The 22,339-nt window shown below is 42.2% G+C and overlaps 1 protein-coding gene across 1 annotated transcript in view; it reads left to right on the forward strand.

The window, feature by feature from the left end:
• Positions 1–22,339, forward strand: part of LOC129709602 (glutamate receptor ionotropic, kainate 3-like) — a 593,488-nt gene that overhangs the window by 215,084 nt on the left and 356,065 nt on the right. The window contains exons 2-4 of the mRNA XM_055656054.1: positions 13,142–13,309; positions 14,511–14,768; positions 15,955–16,136. Of these exons, the coding sequence (XP_055512029.1) occupies positions 13,142–13,309; positions 14,511–14,768; positions 15,955–16,136 (608 nt within the window). The remainder of the gene's footprint in view (positions 1–13,141; positions 13,310–14,510; positions 14,769–15,954; positions 16,137–22,339) is intronic.

Raw genomic sequence — 22,339 nt, forward strand, 5'->3', positions numbered from 1 at the left:
GAAGAGTCTCACTCTGGGGCATTGTCTGCCGATTTCCCTCCATCGATTCTACCTAATCCACTGAATGCCGCCATCTTGTTTCATGCTCAAGATTCCAGTATCTGCAGAATCTTGTGTCTCCCACTTTTGCCATTCTTCTGCAAAGCAGAGATAGATAGATTCTTGATTAATAAGGATGCCAGCAGTTATGGGCAGAAGGCAGGGGAATGGGGTTAGGAGGGAGAGATAGATCAGCCATGATTGAATGACGGAGTAGGCTTGATGAGCTGAATGGCCTAATTCTGCTCCTATGACTTATCAACTTTTGAACTTATGAATGTATTCTATTGCACCACATCTAGGACATGCTGTTCATTCCACATGTTCCCAGATGTGGCCAAATTGAGGCAAGACAATGTCCTCAATGTTTATTATGTCACTCTCTGTGTGGATTAATCTTCAACTGACTCTGGATCGCATCAAACACCTATTACGTCACAGCAATAGACACCAGAAATATGGTGTTAGGACAAACAGCCTCTCCCTCAACATCAGCAAGATCATAAGATCATAAGATCATAATTGAAAGGAGCAAAGTTAGGTCATTCGGCCCATCAATTCTTCTCCGCCATTCAATCAGAGCTGATGTATCTCTCCCTCCTAACACCATTCTCCTGCCTTCTCCCCATAACCTCTGGCATCTGTACTAACCAAGAATCTATATTTCTCTGCCTTAAATATAGTATATCCACTGACTTGGCCTCCACCGCCTTCTGTGGCAAAGAAATCCACAGATTCACCTTCCTCTGACGAAAGAAATTCCAAATTATCTAAAATATGACACTCAAGAAAGCACATGGTCTACTGGGAAATTCATCATGTCTCCAATGACTCAAACAAACGTCTGCAGATGTGTCATGGAAAGCATGCTGTCGGGTTACATCACAGCTTGGTTTGGGAACAGCTCAACACAGGACTGCATGAAATCCCAGAGAGTTGTAGATGTAGCCCAGTCCATTACACAGACCAGACTCCCCACCATTCACTCAATCAACCCTTCACGCTGCCTCAGAAAAGCAGCCAACATATTCAAGGACCTCGGTCACTCCTTCTTCTCCCTGCCCCCGTGCGAAAGACACAGAAACTTGAATGTGTGCACCACCAGAATTTGGAACGGCTTCTTCCACTTTGTTATCCGGCTTTGAACGGTCCTTCCAATTCACCTCGACTTCATTGATAACATTTGTCTATGGAAAATTGCACTACAATGCTGAGATCTACGTGTACTCTGCTTTCTGTATCTCCCCCTTTAATCTATCTATTGTACAACATTCAACATGTTATATTTATGTGTAGTATTATCTGATTTGATGGCATAGCATGCATGCAAAACAGGGCTTTTAGTTTAGTTTAGTTATGTTTATTGTCATGTGCACTGAAGTACAGTGAAAAGCTTTTGTTGCGTGCTAACCAGTCAGCGTAAAGACAATACGTGATTAAAATTGAGACATTATAGTGTATAGTACATGTAACCTTGATACACGACAACAATAAACCAAAACCTAAACCCATTAACAAATGCCTGCAGGAGAATGATGTTTTTTTTATGATAGCATTCATAGGGTGGGGCCCGAACTGGTTGACAATTTTTTTCAGTTGTGTTATGTTAAGAGAGATTGTTGGCTGGAGTCACAGATTAGCAGCACTGTTACATTAATAATGTTCACTGACCGACGTCTTGTTCTGCCTGCGCTGCATATTTCTGGATGGTATTCTTGGCACAGGCACCATTGCATGTGCAAACAGAGTGACCATAATGGTTTACATCACAAATATTTGTCAACATATTGAATTCAGTTCAATGCCCGCAATGTTCAAGCAGGTGGCACTACAAGGTTGAAATATGCAGCCGTAATGAAACAAAGGGGTTTTGAATGATTCTAGCAGCCAACTGCTGCAGTGACTGCTGAATAGTTGAATGCCAAGAAGCCCATTGTGATGATATCTATGACAAACAGAGCAGAAGGGAATGATAATTAATGCATCTTCATCCATTGAACGTCACTCCCGTGAGATTAATTATTGCGGTTTGTAACTTTGAAGAGAGTGATGAAGTATTTAGGTTTATGACTTGATTATATTCTCAGCTAAACCTGAGGAATTTGTTAATAATAGATACTAAATATAGAGCTCCATCTGATGAAAACTAATTTAAAAATGTGTAATACCAATGTATCATACTGACTGAAATATAGCAAAAAACAAATAAGCAAGGCATTAAAAATCTAATTATCAATGCACTTATTCTTCACGTCATTTTAAGATGTTCCATTGGATTAATGGCTGGCAGTGAATTTCTTGGTTCATGGACCAAAATGGTGGCACTAGGAGAATCCCTTAAGAGCTGGTAGAGCTGCTGCCTCACAGCGCCAGAGACCCGAGTTCAAACTTAACCTCGGCTGCTGCATATGTCGAGTTTGCACGTTCTCCCTGTGACCTACATGGCTTTCCTTTGGGTGCTCCAGTATCCTCAATAATCCCAAAGATATGTGGGTTTAGAGGTTAATTGGCCTTTCTAAATTGCCCCCAATGTTTAGAGACTGGATGAATGGAGAAAGTGGGATAACACGGAACTAGTGTGGATGGGTGATCGATGGTTGGCATGGACCTGGTGGGCTGAAGGGCCTGTTTCCATAAGGTATTTCTAAATTAAACTATTGGTCCTGACTTTAAAAGGGTGTTGGGTAACATACACTTTCACCCAAATCTGGCAATTATTATACCTTGGAGGCTAGTCTAGTTTAGTTTGGTTTAGTGTAGAGATACAGTGCAGAAACAGGCCCTTCAGCCCACCAAGTCTGTTCAGACCAATGATCACCCTGTACACTAGCATTATCCTACACACTAGGGACAATTTACAATTTTACAGAAGCCAATTATCCTGCAGACCTGCACATCTTTGGAGTGTGGGAGGAAACTGGAGCACCCAGAGAAGACCCACGCAATCACAAGGAGAAGGTACAGACAGACTCGTAGTCAGGATCGCACCTGGGTCCCTGGCGCTGCAAGGCAGCAACTCTGCTGCTCTGTGTATGGGGGTCGCTGGTCGGCACGGACTCGGTGGGCTGCAGGGCCTGTTTCCACGCTGCATCTCTTAAATAAGTTAAATTAAATCTCCCCTCAAAAGGAAACAGCCCCAGCCTCCCTCATCTGTCCTTAGGTAGTCTCACATTCCAGGAACCTTTCTTGGAATAGTTTTCTGGATGGTCTCCAATACTTTCAGATCCTTTCTATAATGTGGCATTAGGATTGAACTCAATGCTCCACTTGAAGTCAGGTCTGCCCCATAAAGGTTCAGCATGACTTTCCCACTTTTGGACTCTGTACATCAGTTACTTATGTCCAGAATTACCAACAAATCTCTCAATTTCCTTTGCACTCTAAGGGGTCAAAGACATAGTCCTGGTTCATTGTCAACACAATTCCACAATAGTCCTGCGCATCCGGTGCTTACAGTCTCTACAGTTATGAACAGGTTCTAGATCGCATTACCAAGTTTACTTGGTATGAGGAAGACAGAATCTGTAAGGAAGATAAACAGTTGTGTTCTATCTTGTCCAATCATTTTCTACCCTGTTTAAAATTGTGTAAGATAGTCTTACAGATACTGTAAACATTTGTATTCCAACCTGTCTAATGTAGTTGTAAAATATTACATCAAACCCCATTTATGAGATATTTTTCCTTTAATCACCCTTAAATCTGCAATAGAATCATAAAAATTTGAGAACATTTGAGAAATACTTACAGGCCAGACTGTGCCCAAGGGGAGAAATCGAGAATGAATAATTCTCATCAATGTTCATTCGTCTGAACTGAAACATGGACTCACTATCTTCTTTTTAGTTTAGTGTAGTTTACAGCTCTGAAACAGGCCCTTCGGCCCACCGAGTCCACACTGACCAGTGATCCCTGTACATTAACATTACCCTACACACACTAGGGACAATTTTTTTACATTCATACATTTATACCAAGCCAATTAACCTGCAAACCTGTATGTCTTTGGAGTGTGGGAGGAAACCGAAGATCTCGGAGAAAACCCACGCAGGTCACAGGGAGAATGGACAAACTTCGTACAGACAAGCACCCATAGTCAGGATCTGGCGCTGTAAGGCAGTAACTCCACCATTACTCCACCATGCCACGCTAGTGAGTTAAAACATAGAAATAAAAACGGAGCAAAAAGTACAGCACAGGAACAGGCCCTTTGGCCCGCTATGTCTGTGCCAAACCTGATGCCAAGATAAACTAATCTCCACTGCCTACATGTGATCCAGTTTATTCCGGTCCCTGCATATCCATGTGCATATCTGAAAGCCTCTTCAATGTCAGTATAGTACCTGTGTTCAATATTTATAATATTTATAATATTTCATTATTTTGATCATTTATTGCCTACATTACAAATGTAACCAGAGTGCAACTTTTTTGAGTTCTTTTCCAAATATTAAAACCTCACTCTAGGAAAGTTGCACTATGGTTACTTTCATAATGTAGACAATAAATTATGAAAATAATGAAATATTATAATAATTCTATATTGTTCATGAGGACAGTTCTGCCACTGAATAGGTGTGCATCTAAATGTGTGTATTACATAGTTGCGGTCTTAATTTTACCACATCCGCTTTGCTAAAATTGCACCCATCCCTTGGGCAGTGGTAGTGTTGCTGCCTTACAGCACCAGAGACTTTGGTTCGATCCTGACTACGGGTGCTGTCTGTGCGGAGTTTGTACGTTCTCCCTGTGATCGTGTGAAATTTATCCAGGTTACTCCAGTTTCCTCCCACACTCCAAAGACGTGCAGGTTTGTGGGTTGATTGGCTTTGGTAAAATTGTAAAAATGTTCCCTCATCTGTAGGATAGTATTAGCGTCTGAGGATCACTGGTCAGCGTGGACTTGGTGGGCTGAAGGGCCTGTTTCTGCACTGTATCTTTAAAGTCTAAAGTCTAAGTAAATGAAGAACCATTGAGTCTTCACATTTATCAAGCCATTGTTATGCTCGCTCAATAACAGAGCATTCTCTTCAAGAAAAATAAACCCAATCCTTCTCTCTCAAGGTGTTGCCTGTCCCATTGATTTACTCCAGCATTTTGTGTATATCCTTGCCATTAAAACTCTGAGCACGAGTTTATTGATAAGGACTATCAAACAACCCCTCTGGTGTCAAAAGCTAACTCTTTCAAGTTGGGACTTAGATTGCTGAAGGTTTTCATATTTTGTGACGTTTTTAAAATACATAAAAATCTTGCAGTTTTTATCTTTTGGTTCTTTTTTCGCTTAACCCAGTTTTAACCTTTTACTTTTAAAAATCCTTCTGCACGTAATTTGACTCTGAAATAATTTCCTTCAATTCATTTCTTCTCATTGCATCGCTTGCTGTTTCCCACTTCCTGCAACTCAAAGTCTACAGGGATGTTGCATTAGATTCTCTGTTTGTTCAGGTCCAGAATCTCTCATTGTCAACTTCCATTTACAAGAAGGTTTGCACACAGAAGCCTGGGCAGTATGCTCTAAGTGAAATTTCTAGCTAACTGGGTATTAGTACACACAGATTGTAAGAATGGCACCTCATATTTTGCTTGGGCAGCTTACAACCCAACGGTATGAATATCGATTTCTCTAATTTCAAGTAACCCTTGCATCCTCTCTCTCTCCATCCCTCCCCCATCCTAGTCATCCTGCTAGCTTCACTGTCATCCTGCTAGCTTCAGTCTTCGTATTCCTTCGCTATCACCTCTTCCACAGCCACCAATGGGCCATTGTGGGCTCCACCTTCCCTTGGACATTGGTGCTGGCTTTAATTTGTTCTGTATCTTTTCTTACTAGTTTCCCTCTCCCATGACTTTCACTCTGAAGAAGGATCTCAACCCGAAACGTCACCTATTTCCTTTTTCCAGAGATGCTGCCTGTCCCGCTGAGTTACTCCAGCATTTTGAGTCTATCTTCGGTGTAAACCAGCATCTGCAGTTCCCTCCTACTCAGCATAGGTATCAGTATCATTAAGTACGCCAATATTTCACCCATTGTAACACATGGAACAAAACTACCATTTTTTTTGAATATTTGGATGTCAGCCATGCAAAAATATAGAAAATTGTTTGGAGGACCACTGAGAATTCCAGCATGGAGCCTAATTTAAAAGCTTGTGCATTATAGTTAGACATCTCTGCTTTCCTAAGATCCTGTACTGCTTCCCACTAATAAGCTTCAGTGAACTGATAGCTGCAATTTACGAGAAAGGCAACAAAGAACAGCTCTTTGATTATGCCTATTGAGCTATTCCCACCAGAAGATAATTATAACATCAACCATGTTAATCTACGCAGTCAAATATGTTAAAAGAAAATGATGAAAAAGAATGCTCATGAAAAATAATTGCTCAGGCACTAAAAGTAAAATACGACGTATCTAAATTACTTTTATTAGCTCTACGGTCCCACCACAGCAAAGAACCAACAATCACTGCTGAGAATTTAACTTCACCTGGCTACTCGTTTAGATCCCTTTAAAGTTTGATTTCTCCGGGTCAATTATGCTGTCAAAGAGATTGTGCTCCTTCTCCAAACAAACATAATTGGACTCCTTCTGTGTTTTTGATCAATACCAGCCTTTAACTATATTTGGCTGGCACAGTGGAGCAGCAGTAGAGTTGCTGCCTGACAGCACCAAAAACCTGGGTTGGATTGTGACTACGGGTGCTGTCTGTACGGAGTCTGTATGTTCTTCCCATGACCGTGTGGGTTTTCTCCGGGTGTTCGTTACCTCCCACACTACAAAGATTTGCAGGTTAATTGGCTTCGGTAAAAATTGTAAATTCTCCCTAGCATGTGGGATAGTGTAAGTATGCGGGGATCGCTGGTTGGCACGGACACGTTGGTCTGAAGGGCCTGTTTCTGTGGTGTATCCCTGAATTGAGCTAAAACCAACAATTACTGCTGAGAATTTACCATCACCTGGCTACTTGTTTTGATGCATTTTAAGTTTGATTTCTCTGGGTCATTTATGTTGTCAAAGAGATAGCGCTCCTTCTCCAAGCTATCCTAATGGGAGACCTTCTGTGTTTGATAATTACCAGCCTCTAATTTAATCAGTGTTCGTGAGCATGATATGGGGAGGTGGGACTTTGGGACGATAGCTGACCCATTGTAATAATTGCATTCAATTTTCTCATAGCCACTCCTGCTGTGATTAAGATCCGAACGTTGCCTTAATGCACTCCCAGAAGGATCGGAGTTTACCTCAATGCTATAGTTTGATAGCAGCATTTATATTTAATTATAGTTTCATCAGCTAAATGGTTGGTATGAATACAGCAATACGCTGCTACATCTGCAAAGCATGGCGTGCAACTTACTGACATCCCTAAATGAATTGTGCCTTATCTACAATCCCATTCCTCTATCACCTCCTCTGCTCTCACTCCACTCGCCTGAGTCGTAGAGTCGCATAACACGGAAACAGGCCCTTCAGCCCAATTGTGGATAGACACAAAATGCTGGAGTAACTCAGTGGGACAGGCAGCATCCCCGGAGAGAAGGAATGGGTGACATTTCGGGGTCGAGACCCTTCTTTCTCCAGAGATGCTGCCTGTCCCTCTGAGTTACTCCATCACTTTGTATCTATCTTCGGTTTAAACCTGCATCTGCAGTTCCTTCCTGCACCTTCAGCCCAACTGCCCATCAAAGCTAATCTTGTTTTCACAAATTTGACCCATTTCCTTCAAAACCATTTCCCAGTCCAAATGTAATTATTGTATTAAAGGAAATCCAGATGCTGCTTTATACCAAAGATAGACACAAAATTTACAGCCTGGTGGCACAACAGTAAAGTTGCTGCCTTGCAGCGCCAGAGACCCGGGTTCGACCCTGACAACAGGTGCTGTCTGTATGGAGATTGTACGTTCTCCCAGTGACTTGCGTATGTTTTCCCAGCTGCTCCGGTTTCCTCCCACACTCCACAGACGTGCAGGGTTGTAGGTTAATTGGCTTTGGTAAAGATTGTAAATTGTCCCCAGTGTGTAGGATAGTACTAGTGTACAGGGTTCACTGATCGGTGGGCCAAAGGGCCTGTTACCTTACTGTATCTCTAAACTAAATTAAACTAAACTAAACAAAATGCTGGAGTAACACAGAGGGTCGGGCAGCAGTTCTGGAGACCCTGAAGAAGGTTCCTGACCCAAAACGTTACCTGTCTGTTTTCTCCTGCCTGACCTGCTGCGTTACTCCAGCATTTTGTTTCTATCTGTCATTATTGCCTGTTCTTATTGTATCTGTACCAACCATGACCAACTCGTTCTATATACCTACCTGTGTGAAAATGTTTGCTGTTAAATCTGTCTCTTCTTACCATAAACCTATACCCTCTGTTTAGATTCACTAACCCTGAGAAATAGACAGTGCGTTCTCCCTGAGACCACTAGGGCTTCCTCTGAGTGCATCTGATTCCAACCGCATTCCAAAGACCTTGGGGTTGTTAGGTTAATTGGCCATTGTAAATTGCCCTCATATACCAGTGGCTGGAGTAATCTGGTGGGAGTGGATGAGAATGCGGTGCAAATTAAAAGTGTGATGAATGCAGGACTGGTGTAAATGGGTACATGATGGGTGACATAGTGTGAGCAAAGAGACCTGTTTTAATACTTTCTCTCTGACACCCGATGACTCTAATCTTGAGCTGATGCATATTTCATCTTAATGTAGCGTACAACCCAGCAGTATGAATATTGATTTCTCTAACTTCAGGTGACCCTCTCTCTCTGTCCCAACCCCCACCCTAGTCATCCTACATGATTCAAGGGCCTGTCCCACTTATGCAACTTTTTCGGCGACTGCCGGCACCCGTCATAGGTCGTTACAGGTCGCCGAAATTTTTCAACATGTTGAAAATCCAGCGGCGACCAGTTGAAAATCCAGTGGCGACCAGTTGAAAATCCAGCGGTCACCTATTCGTTTTCTCCAGAGATGCTGGCCGACCCGCTAAGTTACTCCAACATTTAGTGTCTACCTTAATGCATCTAGATCTCTTCTAAAAGGTTTCAACTCTTGAAGGCCAGTAATCTGCACCATCTTTAACCTTCCCTTCCTCCGCATTGGAGCAGATACTCTCGTCTACCCTCACTGCTCCATTTACAACTCCCCAGGAAAGTTGACAGAGACCCGAGCCCACAGATTGGTGCAAAACCACAATGGTCCACTTTAAAAATTGTGATCAATAAAATAGCTTAATTTCAGATTACAAAGACAAATCCAATTAAAAATGTGCTCAGTTCCCCAGGGACACAATTCTGCCTATTCTATTATTCATTGTGTTCATCTCTGCGTTTTGTGCAGTTTTCCATTCTTAATAAGAAATTGCTTGTTATGATGAGTTATGATATTTTTAATTGGTGATAGCAGTTTGATTGATTACCACACAACAATATTAAAAATATCATTTCCGTGCAGAAAGTGTAGACATTTTTAGCACGGCCAGTTCCTAAAAGGCTTTATGTAACTCCCTCAAATCCCATTGACCTCAAATCAAGTAATAATCTCTCAAAGTTTGAATGAAGTGTTTAATTGTGTTTATTTTTTAATTGTCACACTTTGTCACCCATTTCTCGATTAAACTATGGTAACATATGCAGAAAACCGTCACATCATACTATTGTCATGGAGTGGATGGGGAATCAGGTTTGGGAAAGGATAATTGGCTTTGAGCGCAAGATAGACACAAAAAATCTGGAGTAACAGCAGGTCAGACAGCATCTCTGAAGAAAAGGGATAGGTGATGTTTCGGTTCGAGACCCTTCTTCAGACTGAAGTCAGGGGAAAGGGAGATGAAAGATGTAGAGTGTGGTTTTGCACAGCTATGAGTTCAGTGCCTTCTGGCTTAACATATAAAGGCTTTGTGTTTTTTTACAAGGACAGAGATTCCTAGAAGCCTTTCTCATGCAACATATGAATGCCAAGGGAATTAATGTTATAGTGTGTAAAATTATTGGCAATAGCTTTCAAAAGAAAATTGACTACATACCTCTATATCTAAAACAGAAATATTGCATAGATCTGGAGAATGAGTGAGTCTTTGATTGATTGATTGATTAATTAATTGAAACACAGAATGGGAACAGGACATTTGAGCCACCGACTCCACGCTACCCATCGATCACCCATTTCAACTAGTTCTATGTTTTCCTACTTTCCCATCCATTCCTGCATGTAAGGGGCAATTTACAGAAACCAATTAACCCACAAACCCGCATGTCTTTGAGGTGTGGGAGGAAACTGGAGCACCATGAGGAAAACCACATGATCACAGGGAGAATGTGTAAACTCTACGCAGACAACACCTGAGGTCAGGATTGAACCTGGGTCTCTGGCGCTGTGAGACAGCAGGTGCTCTGTAATGCTATGATTTGTCCCAAAGACTGACTGTATGAATCAATGAGAGAGGAACTGATGATGAAATCCAGTTTCCCAAAGGCCAGACCGAACATAAAAGCCCTTTTCCACTGTACGAGTTCATTCAAGAGCTCTCCCAAGTTTAAAAAAATATCAAACCCATGGTAAGTACGTAGAATGTACGTAGCGGGTACGTCAGAGCTCGGGGACGTCTCTTAGCAGCTCGTAACGCTAACGGCAGGTACTAGGGAAACGGGGTCAGCTCGGGAAGACTCGTGAAGATTTTTCAACATGTTGAAAAATGTCCATGAGAGCCCCGAGTGGCTATTACCAAATTGTCTGAGGCATCTTAATTAACTGTGAATGGAAAAGGCATGTAGTAGGTTGTACCTTCTACAATGGACAACAGGAAGTGACTGTGAGAATCTCATAACGGTTGCCAATTGGCTCAAAGATCAATGCACAAAATTGGTTTTATGAATTGCATGTAAAGAACAATGTGCTAGAATAGGTACAATTAATAGTGCAAATCAACCAGAGATAGACACCAGAAAGAGTGCAGATAAAATGTGTGCAAAGGAACTGCAGATGCTGGTTTAAACCAAAGATAGAAACAAAATTGCGGAGTAACTCAACGGGACAGGCAGCATCTCTGGAGAGAAGGAATGAGTGACATTTTAGGTCGAGACCCTTCTTCAGACTGACATCAGGGGTGAGGGAAATAGATAGATAAGGAAGTGTGAAGGTGTGAAAACGGGGCAAAGGGGATGGAGATCAAGGAAAATGTAGAATAGATCATTGTTAGCTGGGAGAAAGTAACAACAAAGCAAACAGAGATAATATGTAGTCGGAGACAGTATACGACAGGTCGGAGAACTGGGATGGGGAGAGTGGAGAGAGAGAGAGAAAGCAAGTGTTACTTGAAGTTAGAAAGGTGCGGATAAGATTTACGAGGATCTTGCCAAGACTTGAGGGTCTGAGTTATGGGGGGGGAGGTTGGGCAGGCTAGGACTTAATTTGTTGCAGCACAAGAGGAATGAGGGGTGAACTTATAAAGGTGTATAATCTTGAGAGGAATGGAGAGAGTAAATGCACAGAGACATTTACCCAGAGTAGGGGATCAAGAACCAAAGAACATAGGTTTAAGGTGAGGGGGGAAAGATTTAATAGGAACCAGAGGAGCATCTTTTTTTCACAAAAAGTAGTAGGTGTATGGAACGAGCTGCTGGAGGAGGTAGTTGAGGCAAGTACTATGTCAACATTTAAGAACCATTTAGACAGGTTCATGGATTGAATAGGTTTAGGAGGTTGAGGGCCAAATGCAGACAGGTGGGACTTGCGTAGATGGGGCATGTTGGTAGGAGTGGGAAGGTTGGGCCAAAGGGCCTGTTTCCACAATGTGACTCTATACTCTGCTCCCACCCCCACCTTTTTTCCCAACTCGCATCCCCATGATTTGTGAGTGAGAAAATGATGAGATTATAACCACTGTTCAGAGATGCTTTGAGATAATGATCAGAAGAAATCCGCCTGCAGCAGGTATCGTATTCCCATAGCTTTTGATCAAGGATTATCTAACACCCTCTCTCCTCTCCACTCCGCCATCACTCATCATGTCTTTAGTTTAGGTTAGTTTAGTTTAATTTATAGATTTGTAAATAGCTCATTCTAAGCTCCCCCCAGTCTAGTTTCAGTCAATAAAACACTGAATCAAGCACTTGAGCAACTAAACTTCATTTTGGATAACACAACACAAATTCCCCTATCTGCTTGGCCAAGCCCTTCGAGCCTTGTGCAAGCAGAGATACTACAAACGGTCATGCAGTCCCAAGCGCTCTTCCAGAAGATCGACACTGGACCTCGTGGGGGCTGCCTTTTTTAGGTCCCTGAACCTTGAGGGGCCTACATGGAGGTGGTCTCTTTATAAACCAATCAATCATTTTGATAATAACGGTACACAATTGACAGCTCCCTAACCCAATAATATAATCTTATATACATTGTATTCGAAAGAAGCTTCTAGAAGAAAGCCAACACATATGAATAGTGCAACATGTGCCCTGGGATTCAAATGATTCCTCCAAGGTTCCACATTTCAACCAATCGGCAATTAACAGGATAACCATCTCGCAACATTATATATACTACATACACTCAGCTTGCATTGACCCAATCAGTTCTATGCATTTTCCAACTTATTGTAAGAACTCTGCAGATGTCCCATTCTTCCTCTGCAGCGCTTATCTAGGCCACAGACATGCTGGCACCATTCAGCAACTTGTTTCAGATCTGCAAAGGCACATTTAGCTTGACCAAAATGGCCTAGCAGTACATAAGCCCTTTTTCAATTTTAATTCCATGGCTGCGCCAATTTAGCCATGATTAACAGAAAAAGGTCCTTCAGCCCAATGAGTCCATGCAGACACTAGCACTAGCACTATCCTACACACACACACACAAGGAATAATTTATAATTTTACTGAAGAAAAATGATTCTACAATACTGTACATCTTTGGAATGTGGGAGGAAACCAGAGCACCCGGAGAAAATTCATGCGGCCACAGGGAGAATGTACAAACTCTGTACAGACAGCACCCGTAGTCAGGATCAAACCTGGGTCTCTGGTGCTGTAAGGCAGCAAATCGTCTACTACGCCACTGTGCTGTGGAACTGTTTCCTTGTGTTTAGTGACCTTCTGCCTTCCTGTTACAGGTGGAATCTTCGAACTAGTGGAAAGTGGCACTGTGGGAGCAGAAGAGTTGGCCTTCAAATTTGCCGTCAATAACATCAACAGGAACAGGACACTGCTTCCCAACACAACTCTGACCTACGACATTCAAAGAATAAACATCTACGACAGTTTTGAAGCATCCCGAAAAGGTATGTCTATGTTCAAAATGCTTTGTTATGGCAGATTTTCGATGTAAATATATTTCAATATTCTGATTCATTTCACTTTGGCTGCGTGTTTGTGTTGACATCGTTTGCTTTATCCAGTTTTGCTCCTTTTAAGAATATTTTTCAGCATAAGAATGACCTCTATGAACAATGACTTGTTTTGAAGACCTATTCCATGGGCAGTGGTCTCTTGTCATGTGTACATCTGAATATGGAACAATATTCAATTGTTGGCTTTGGCTTAGAATCATAGAAGCATACAGTGTGGAAACAGGCACTTCGGCCCAACTTGCCCCCACCGACTAACATGTCCCATCTACATGTGTCCCACTTGCCTGCATTTGGCCCATATTAACCTAAACCTGTCCTATCCAATTGTTTCATAAACATTGCAATAGTCCCAGCCTCAACTACCTCCTCTGGCAGCTTGTTCCATAAACCCACCACCCTTTGTGTGGAAAAATTACCCCTCGGATTCCTATTAAATCTTTCCCAATTCACCAAATCCTAGGAATTTGGTTTACAATGTTTTTTTTGTACGGGTAGCGGGTAATCTTGGAAGTTGCGTGCACTGTAATAATTGACCCCAGAGGACACAAAGTGCTGGAGTAACTCAACGAGTCAGACAGTATCTGTGGAGCATGCCCCGCTGTGTAACTCCAGCAATTGTGTCCTTTTGTGTAGACCAGCATCCGCAGTTCCTTGTTTCTAATAATTGACCCCATCCTTTCTGCCATTATGTCTAGGCTCCAGTCCCTGTACTGAAGTCAATGGGATAGCATGAGATGCACAGATTGGAAGAGTGGAGAGTTATCTGCACACATCCCATTTCTCCACTGGTAACTTTGACATTGGGGAGGCAGAGGAGATACTACAAACTGCAGGGAATCCTCCCAGTTCATTTACAGAGGCAGATAAACCCAGGGCCAAGCTCGCCCTCACTGTCGATATGCAGTCATAGAGAATGTTTGTTTAGGGAATGAGTCAGCGAGAGAATATTAAATTATTTTAATATACATAAACAAATGCACCTTAAATTATCTTCCCTCTCATGGTTGTGACCTCCTGCAAGGTAATTCTCTTGATGATAAAGTCAAACATGGTCTGATATAATGAGATTTCTTTGCAAATGGCAGTGTCACAATATTAACATACAGTTGACGGTTCTGATTTTTTGATTCAGCCTGTGATCAGCTGTCCTTGGGAGTGGTGGCGATATTCGGGCCGTCTCATAGCTCCTCATCCAATGCCGTTCAATCCATCTGCAATGCGCTGGAAGTTCCTCATATCCAGATCCGTTGGAAGCACCATCCCATAGACAACAGGGACTCCTTCTACACCAACTTTTATCCCGACTATTCCTCGCTGAGCTATGCCATTCTGGACCTGGTGCAGTTCCTGAAGTGGAGGACGGCAACCGTGGTCTATGATGATAGCACTGGTACGTCAAGATCTGTGCTTATGACCAAGTGGAGGGACATGTGTATGCAGCAGAGACGGGGTGTAACTCAGATAATGCAATCCTGAACCAATATTAGCACTGAGGGAGGCCTTTTGGCCTCTTAACAGCAAATTATTTCCACAGCTCTGGGTTCTCTCCACAGTTCTCTATGTCTTTCCTTTTCAGGTATTTATTACCATCAGATAGTTTACATGGAGCAGTGCAGCACAAGAACCAGCCCAGTCTGAGAAAGGGTCTCGACCCAAAACATCACCTCATCCTTTACTCCAGACAACATGGCTGGAGGCCAGGCAGCAGTCCTGACCTGTTGAGTTACTTCAGCTTCTTATATGTACCTTCATCTGTGCTGCACATAATGCTAAGACCAATTCATATCTGGCTAATACATATCCCTCCATTCCCTCCATATCCAAATATGCCAATCCAAAAGTTGTTTAAATGCCACTATCGTAGCTACGTTAGCCATCACGCCAGCAACACATTCCAGACATTCACCAGCCCTGTGTACAACATTCTTGTCCTGTACATTTCCTTTAAACTTTGCCCATCTTATCTTAATGTCATAAAGTCATGAGCGATAGTAGTAGTATTAGGCCATTCGGCCCATGAAAATGGTGCCCTGCATTCCCAAAATCATCTCAATGACACATAGTATGAAGACCAGTGGTGCCAGCATTGAACGCCAGTTCCAATTTCTGTTCACAGGGGGGGGGATAAAAATGGGGAGGTAGGGGCAGGATAAAGCCTGGCAAGCAATAGAATTAATGTGTAGGAAGGAACAGCATTCCTTGTCTCCAGTGATGCTGTCTGACCCGCTGAGTTACTCCATCTTATTGTGTCTATCTAATTGATAGAATGAATTGGGTGGAGTAAGTGACAAAGGTTAGAAAAGTAAAGAACGCAAATGGTTTTGGTTAAGAAGAGATTTAAATATAGATCAATACTTGATCGACTGCATTGAATTTAATGGGCCAAATGTCCCTTTTTCTTTGCTCTATGCAATTTAACCTGTGTTACAGTGATTTGAGATGTGTGTGAATTAGATAACTGGTACTGATCTGTGGAAAAAAAAGATGAGGAAGTGGGGAGGACTTGGCAATTTGTGAACTCAATTTGATGGGACTTACTGCACATCAGAAATAGCTTCTCTGCTTTATCATTGAAGGTCTCATACGTTTGCAAGAGTTGATAACAGCTCCCTCCAGGTACAATATCCGGCTGAAAATTCGCCAGCTTCCCATCGACTCGAGCGACACCAGGCCCCTCTTGAAGGAGATGAAGCGAGGACGGGAATTCCGCATTATATTCGACTGCAGCTTCACAATGGCGGCTCAGATCCTGAAACAAGTGAGTCCCATTCACTGTAGCTGTGGCTTTGTGGCCTTGCTTGTATTAACCCACTGATATTGAATGCTGAGGAATATGTCAACAAAGCCAGCAGCGGAATCTTGTTTTTGGGTTGTGTAGTCCTGGGTTTGCTTTGTTAATTCTGTTTACTTTCACCATGTTTTAGCTAGGATTTGTAACCTAGAATCATGTATTTGTTTGGCACTGGTAGATTATACATAGGAGCCATTTAGTGCCTATTTCAATGTGTTGGCCACCATTTCTGGCAGAAGACCTGTCCATTGACTGGGCACTTCCAGTTTAGTTTATTATTATAGTCATATTTACTGAGATAGAGTGAAAAGCTTTTTGGTTGCGTACTATCTGGTCAGTGAAAATACTATACATGATTACAATAAAGCCTCCCTCAGTATGTAGATACAGGATAAAGGAAATAACATTGATTGCAAGATAAAGTTCTGTAAAGTCCGAGTAAAGATAGTTCAAAGTCTCCAATGAGGTAGGTGGTAGATCAGGACCTCTCTCTAGTTGTTGATAGGATGGTTCAGTTGCCTGATAACAGCTCGGAAGAAACTTTCCCTGAATCTGGTGGTGTGTGTTTTCACACTTCTGTACCTCTTGGCTGATGGGAGGGGGGAGAAGAGGAAGTGGCCAAGGTGAGATTGGTCTTTGATTATGTTGGTGGCTTTTGTGAGGCCACGTGAAGTGTAGATTGGGTCAATGGAACGGAGGTTGGTTAGCGTGATGATCTGTTTCTATTCACCCTAGCAGCTTTAATTTCTCTGGCATTGTTAATGCACAAGCCATTATTAAACACCAAGTGCTGGAGTAACTCAACGGGTCAGTCAGCAACTGTGGAAGACATGGATTGGTGACGTTTCCAGTTGGAAACCTGTTTCAGACTCGGAGGGATAAAGCTGGAAAAGCTGGAAAAGAGATGGGGGGGGGTGGACAAAACCTGGCAACCAGGTGGATACAGGTGACGGGGATTTTAATTGGCAGATGGGTGGGCAAAGTCTAGAGATAAAAAGGAGGCACAAGGATGTAAGGACAGGAGAGAAGAGGAGTGAAATGTGAAGCTAGAGGAAGGAATATAGGTGGAAGGGGAAAGAGGAGGAAGGATAGTGGGAGAAATGGCTGTACACACGGGTGGGGCAGAGGGAAGAGAAGGGTTAAACCTCATTTTGTCTCCTTTTTGGCTCTATCCTACTTGATAGAAATTGGAGCAAGACTGTGTGATCTATGACCTTTGCATTTTGAGCATCAAACCACCTTTGTAAGTTGGCTGGGAATCTTGAATGAAAGGGACCCAAGTGTGCACTGGAATTAAGATTGTAGAACTGTGCGTGTGCCTGCGTTTTCAGTGCTGTATCTCTCAGCACTGGAAGATATGCAGAGCTCTTAGATACACTGTGATCTCCACAGGAATAATGGGCCTCTGTTTAGCAGAAGGTTCATGGAACTGCACTCAAATTTTGACAATATTTGCAGACTTTCATATATTGAAATGTACCTGTCACCCTCCCCTCATATTCCCCCCCCCCCCCCCCCCCCCATCCCCATGTGATACCAATAAGTCACTACACTGTGGATGCCATGGAGAGGTGTTCTTGTAGAGGTGTACAAAATCATGAGAGGAATAGATCGGGTAGATGCACCGAGTCTTTTGCCCAGAGTAGGGGAATCGAGGACCAGAGGACATAGGTTCAAGGTGAAGGGGAAAAGATTTAATAGGAATCTGAGGGGTAACATTTTCACACAAAGGGTGTTGGTTGTATGGAACAAGCTGCCAGAGGTGGTAGTTGAGGCTGGGGCTGTCCCAACGTTTAAGAAACAGACAGGTACATGGATAGGACAGGTTTGAAGGGATATGGACCAAGCGCAGGCAGGTGGGACTAGTGTAGCTGGGTCATTGTTGGTCGGTGTGGGTAAGTTGGGCCAAAGGGCCCTGTTCCACTGTATCACTCTATGACTATGACTGTATGAGAGCTTTGAAGGCTGTGAATTTGTTTCCCCAAAGCCTAGCAACAAATATGTGTTACACAGTAACCTCGGCAGGCAATTGTCATTGGAAACCACTCTCATCCTGTTTTATGCACGAAAGGTTGGTGTGAAAACCACCAAACAATGTTTTAAATGTAAATGCTACCATACATGTGAGATGTTGGGGGTTCTTATGATTAGTACTAAATGCAGCAGCTGTTTAGCCTACTAAATTAGAGAGAAATTCAGTTTTTATGCATAAGTAGTAATTGAGTGTTAAATCATTAAAAAACAAAATCATACAATCCTTCTAAAGGCTAATGAACAGAGATATCTGCAACGACTGTCTCATGCCAATTACTCAGAATCAACGGATGTACCTTCAGAAAGAAGATGAGGAGGAATTTATTTAGTCAGATGGTGGTGAATCAGTGGAATTCATTGCCACAGACGACTGTGGACGCCAAGTAATTTGGTATTTTTAAAATCAGAAATTGATAAGATTCTTGATTTATAAGGGTATCAAAGGTTACACAGATAAGGCAGGAGAATGGCATTGAGTGGCAAAGATAGATCAGCCATTATTGAATGGAGGAGTAGACTCGATGGGCCGAATAGCTTAATTCTGCTCCTATGACATGAACATGAATTTTAAATAATGAAATATATGTATTCCAACTGATTATTCAATAACTTTAATCTTTCTTGATTTAAAACTATAAAGCTCTGGGAAATCGGAGCAATACCGATATGGGTGTTTCCGTAAATAAGGGTACCAACCTATGACATGGGTGGACAAATTTGAAAGTTATTAAATCATAATGAAATATCACAGGATAAAAATGGGCCTACCTATGATCCTTTTTCAGCTAATTTGTGATCAAAATCGATAAAAATGTGACCAAAATTCCAAAATTTGAAAAAAAAGATCATTTTTAAAAATATAAAACAAATAAGACATATGGGACACTTACTGATTTTGAAGCTCCCTTGTAAAATGTCAGCATCTAACCCACACGAGGCCCTTAGTTCACACCAAAGTTCATAGAGCAGTTCAAGATAGACCACTCGACGAAAAAGCCGTAGTAGTGCATGGGTAAATTTTAGCGCCATCTTTTTTAGCGCCATCTTGGTAAGCAGATTCACAAGAATCGTCATGGAGTCTACATGTACTTCTACAAGCACAGCTCACTGTTCTGCTATAAATTACTCAAATCGCCAAAGTAAACAACCCGACCTGTCTTTCTTCAGGTTTCCCAAGAACAAAGAATGTTGAGAAAATATTATTACTTTCTGTTCAAATTATTATGTTAATAATATGTTCTCCCTTCAACAGTCATGGGGAAACTAAGTTTGTCAGTACATTAGAAAGTTACGGAAACCATTATTTTTTACCACTCCGGCAAATGTATTAGGGCATTTAAGCGAATAGTCGAATACATTTTGTGGGTCTTTTTTTTTTCTCTCAAGCACTGCTCTATGATATTTAGTTCACACCAGGGTCATTTTAATTTTTAAATGTTTGAGTTCCTTTATAAATTGCGACCAGTGCCAAAAAAATCCCATGATAGCGCGATTAATAGCATTCGCGACGTTACTCAATGGGGGGGGGGGGGGGGGAAAGAGAATGAGACACTGCTAAAATAGGTGAGCAAGCTAGATTCATGATTTTAAGTTCTACTCATTATTAGCTATTTCAATGGAAAGCTTAAAAGCAAAATATAAACAATAAAACAAGAAATATAAAAACTGTAACTCTTTTTAATTCACATATTTCCCACGTGACCAAATTGATACCACTACTCACCTGCTGCTGCAGAAACTTGGGGCATCAAAAACCCTCATTGGATGATGAATTAGAAAAAATCATAAGCATAATCAGAATTTGGTTTATATAGTTATTTAATTGCAAAATGAATGTAATCTTTCTGGTATAAATTAGCCTAAGGATTTGATGAAATCCTGCTTGAAAAATGTAAGGCAAGAAAACACAGGGACATCTCAGATTTTTTTCTTTGTATAAACCGATTTATTTATTTTGGCTGTACACCGTGAGCTATACTACTTAAAATAGGATATGAAACAATGGGAATATTACATAAAAAATTGGAAAATAACCTGGAATTTGGGAGACCTTCAGTTTCACTACTGAGTGCTGTTTTTACAGAAACATCCATGTCTCGATTAAGGCTCTGATGCTTTTCTCTCCATAGTTACTACCTGTCCGATTGAACACATCCTGATTTTATTTGCATTACTTTTATTTCAATTAATTTAATTCAATTCAAATTAAATTAGTTTCTTTATTTCTGTAAATCAATGGGATGCCAATTGTATAATTAGGACAATCACCAAAAATTCTAAATTTCTCCTGAAGTATAATTATTGGTGGATTTCTTTTCTCCTGACGATCCAAACATGAAGAGGTAAAGTGTGTAATATGAACATCATTTTCTTCTTTGCACATGACTTTGGATTATTTTGCCATTTGCCACTTAAGAGGGAATTAGAGCCAGAGTCATACTGCACGGAACCAGGCCCTTCGGCTCAACGTGTCCATGCTGACCAAGAGGTCCCACCTACACTGGTCCCACCTGCCCACATTTGGCCCATATCCTTTTAAACCTTAAAGGGAAAAGATTTAATAGGAACCTGAGGGGCAAGGGTGGTGGGTTTATGGAATGAGCTTCCAGAAGAGGTCGTGAAGGCAGGTCCAATAACGACATTTAAAAGACATTTAAAAGACACTTTAAACCTTCAAGTACAGACCACGCATTCCGATTCAGATTCAGATTCAGATTCAATTTTAATTGTCATTGTCAGTGTACAGTACAGAGACAACGAAATGCATTTAGCATCTCCTTTGAAGAGCGACATAGCAAACGATTTTGAATTAAAAAAAATAAATTCCCCCAATAAGTGGGGGGGGGGGGGGGAAACCCAGTCACCGAGGTACCATTGTTTCTAGAGTGACAGCGGCCGGAAGAAATGCTGTTCTGTTTTGCTGGTTCGGCAACGGAGAGACCTGTATATTCCCGGATGGTAGGAGGGTAAAAGCAGTCCATGGTTGGGGGAGAGCAGAATTGGCGATGCTGAGCGCCCTCCGCAGACAGCGCTTGCTTTGGACAGACTCAATGGAGGGGAGCGTGGAACCGGTGGTGCGTTGGGCAATTTTCACCACCCTCTGCAATGCCTTCCGGTCGGAGACAGAGCAGTTGCCATACCATACTGTGATGCAGTTGGTAAGGATGCTCTCGATGGTGCAGCGGTAGAAGTTCACCAGGATCTGAGGAGACAGATGGACCTTCTTCAGTCTTCTCAGGAAGAAGAGACGCTGATGAGCCTTCTTGATCAGAGTAGAGGTATTGTGGGTCCAAGAGAGGTCATCGGAGATGTTGACTCCCAGGAACCTGAAGCTAGAAACACGTTCCACCCCCGTCCCGTTAATGTGGATGGAGGTGTGCGAGCCGCCTCTGGACTTCCTGAAGTCTACAATGAGCTCCTTGGTCTCCTTGGTCCAAGTACCACGCATTTAAAACCTAGCATAGCAACGGTAGTATCAAAAACCTATTTACAGGATGGCATATTTTCGTCTTTTGCGGAGCTCTCGTCCAACTATAGCCCCCCAAACTCCCACCTTTTTCGTTTTTTCCAGATTAGGGATTTTGTGAAGAAGACATTCCCCCATTTCCCAAATCGCCCCCCTGAAACCCTGACCGATACCATCTTAGCTCTAGATTCCAACCGGAAGAAATGCATCTCTGTTTTGTATAAATTGTTAGGGTCGGTTATATTGAAACCTCGTACCTCATTAAAAGCTGCGTGGGAGGGTGAGCTGAATACGAAACTAACAGACCAGCAATGGGACTCTGCCTTGGATTTGATCCATTCTTCCTCCATATGTGCCCGTCATGGCCTAGTCCAATGCAAAGCCCTTCACAAAGTCCACTACACAAACACAAGATTATCTAGAATTTACCCCGCTGTTAGGGACACCTGCAACAGATGTAATCAATCCCCTGCCAACCATAGCCATATGTTTTGGTCTTGCCCTAAGCTAGCAGCCTTTTGGAGGAGTGCTTTCGACTTGATAAGCAGAGCCTACGGCCAGACTATTCCTCCAAACCCACTGTCAGCCATTTTCGGTACCCCTCCCATCACCAACCTCTCTGTTGCGGTGAAACGGGTCCTAGCTTTTACAACCTTGTTAGCCCGGAGAC

Source organism: Leucoraja erinacea, chromosome 26 (genome assembly GCF_028641065.1).
Source record: "Leucoraja erinacea ecotype New England chromosome 26, Leri_hhj_1, whole genome shotgun sequence".
NCBI classification, from domain to species: Eukaryota; Metazoa; Chordata; class Chondrichthyes; order Rajiformes; family Rajidae; genus Leucoraja; species Leucoraja erinaceus.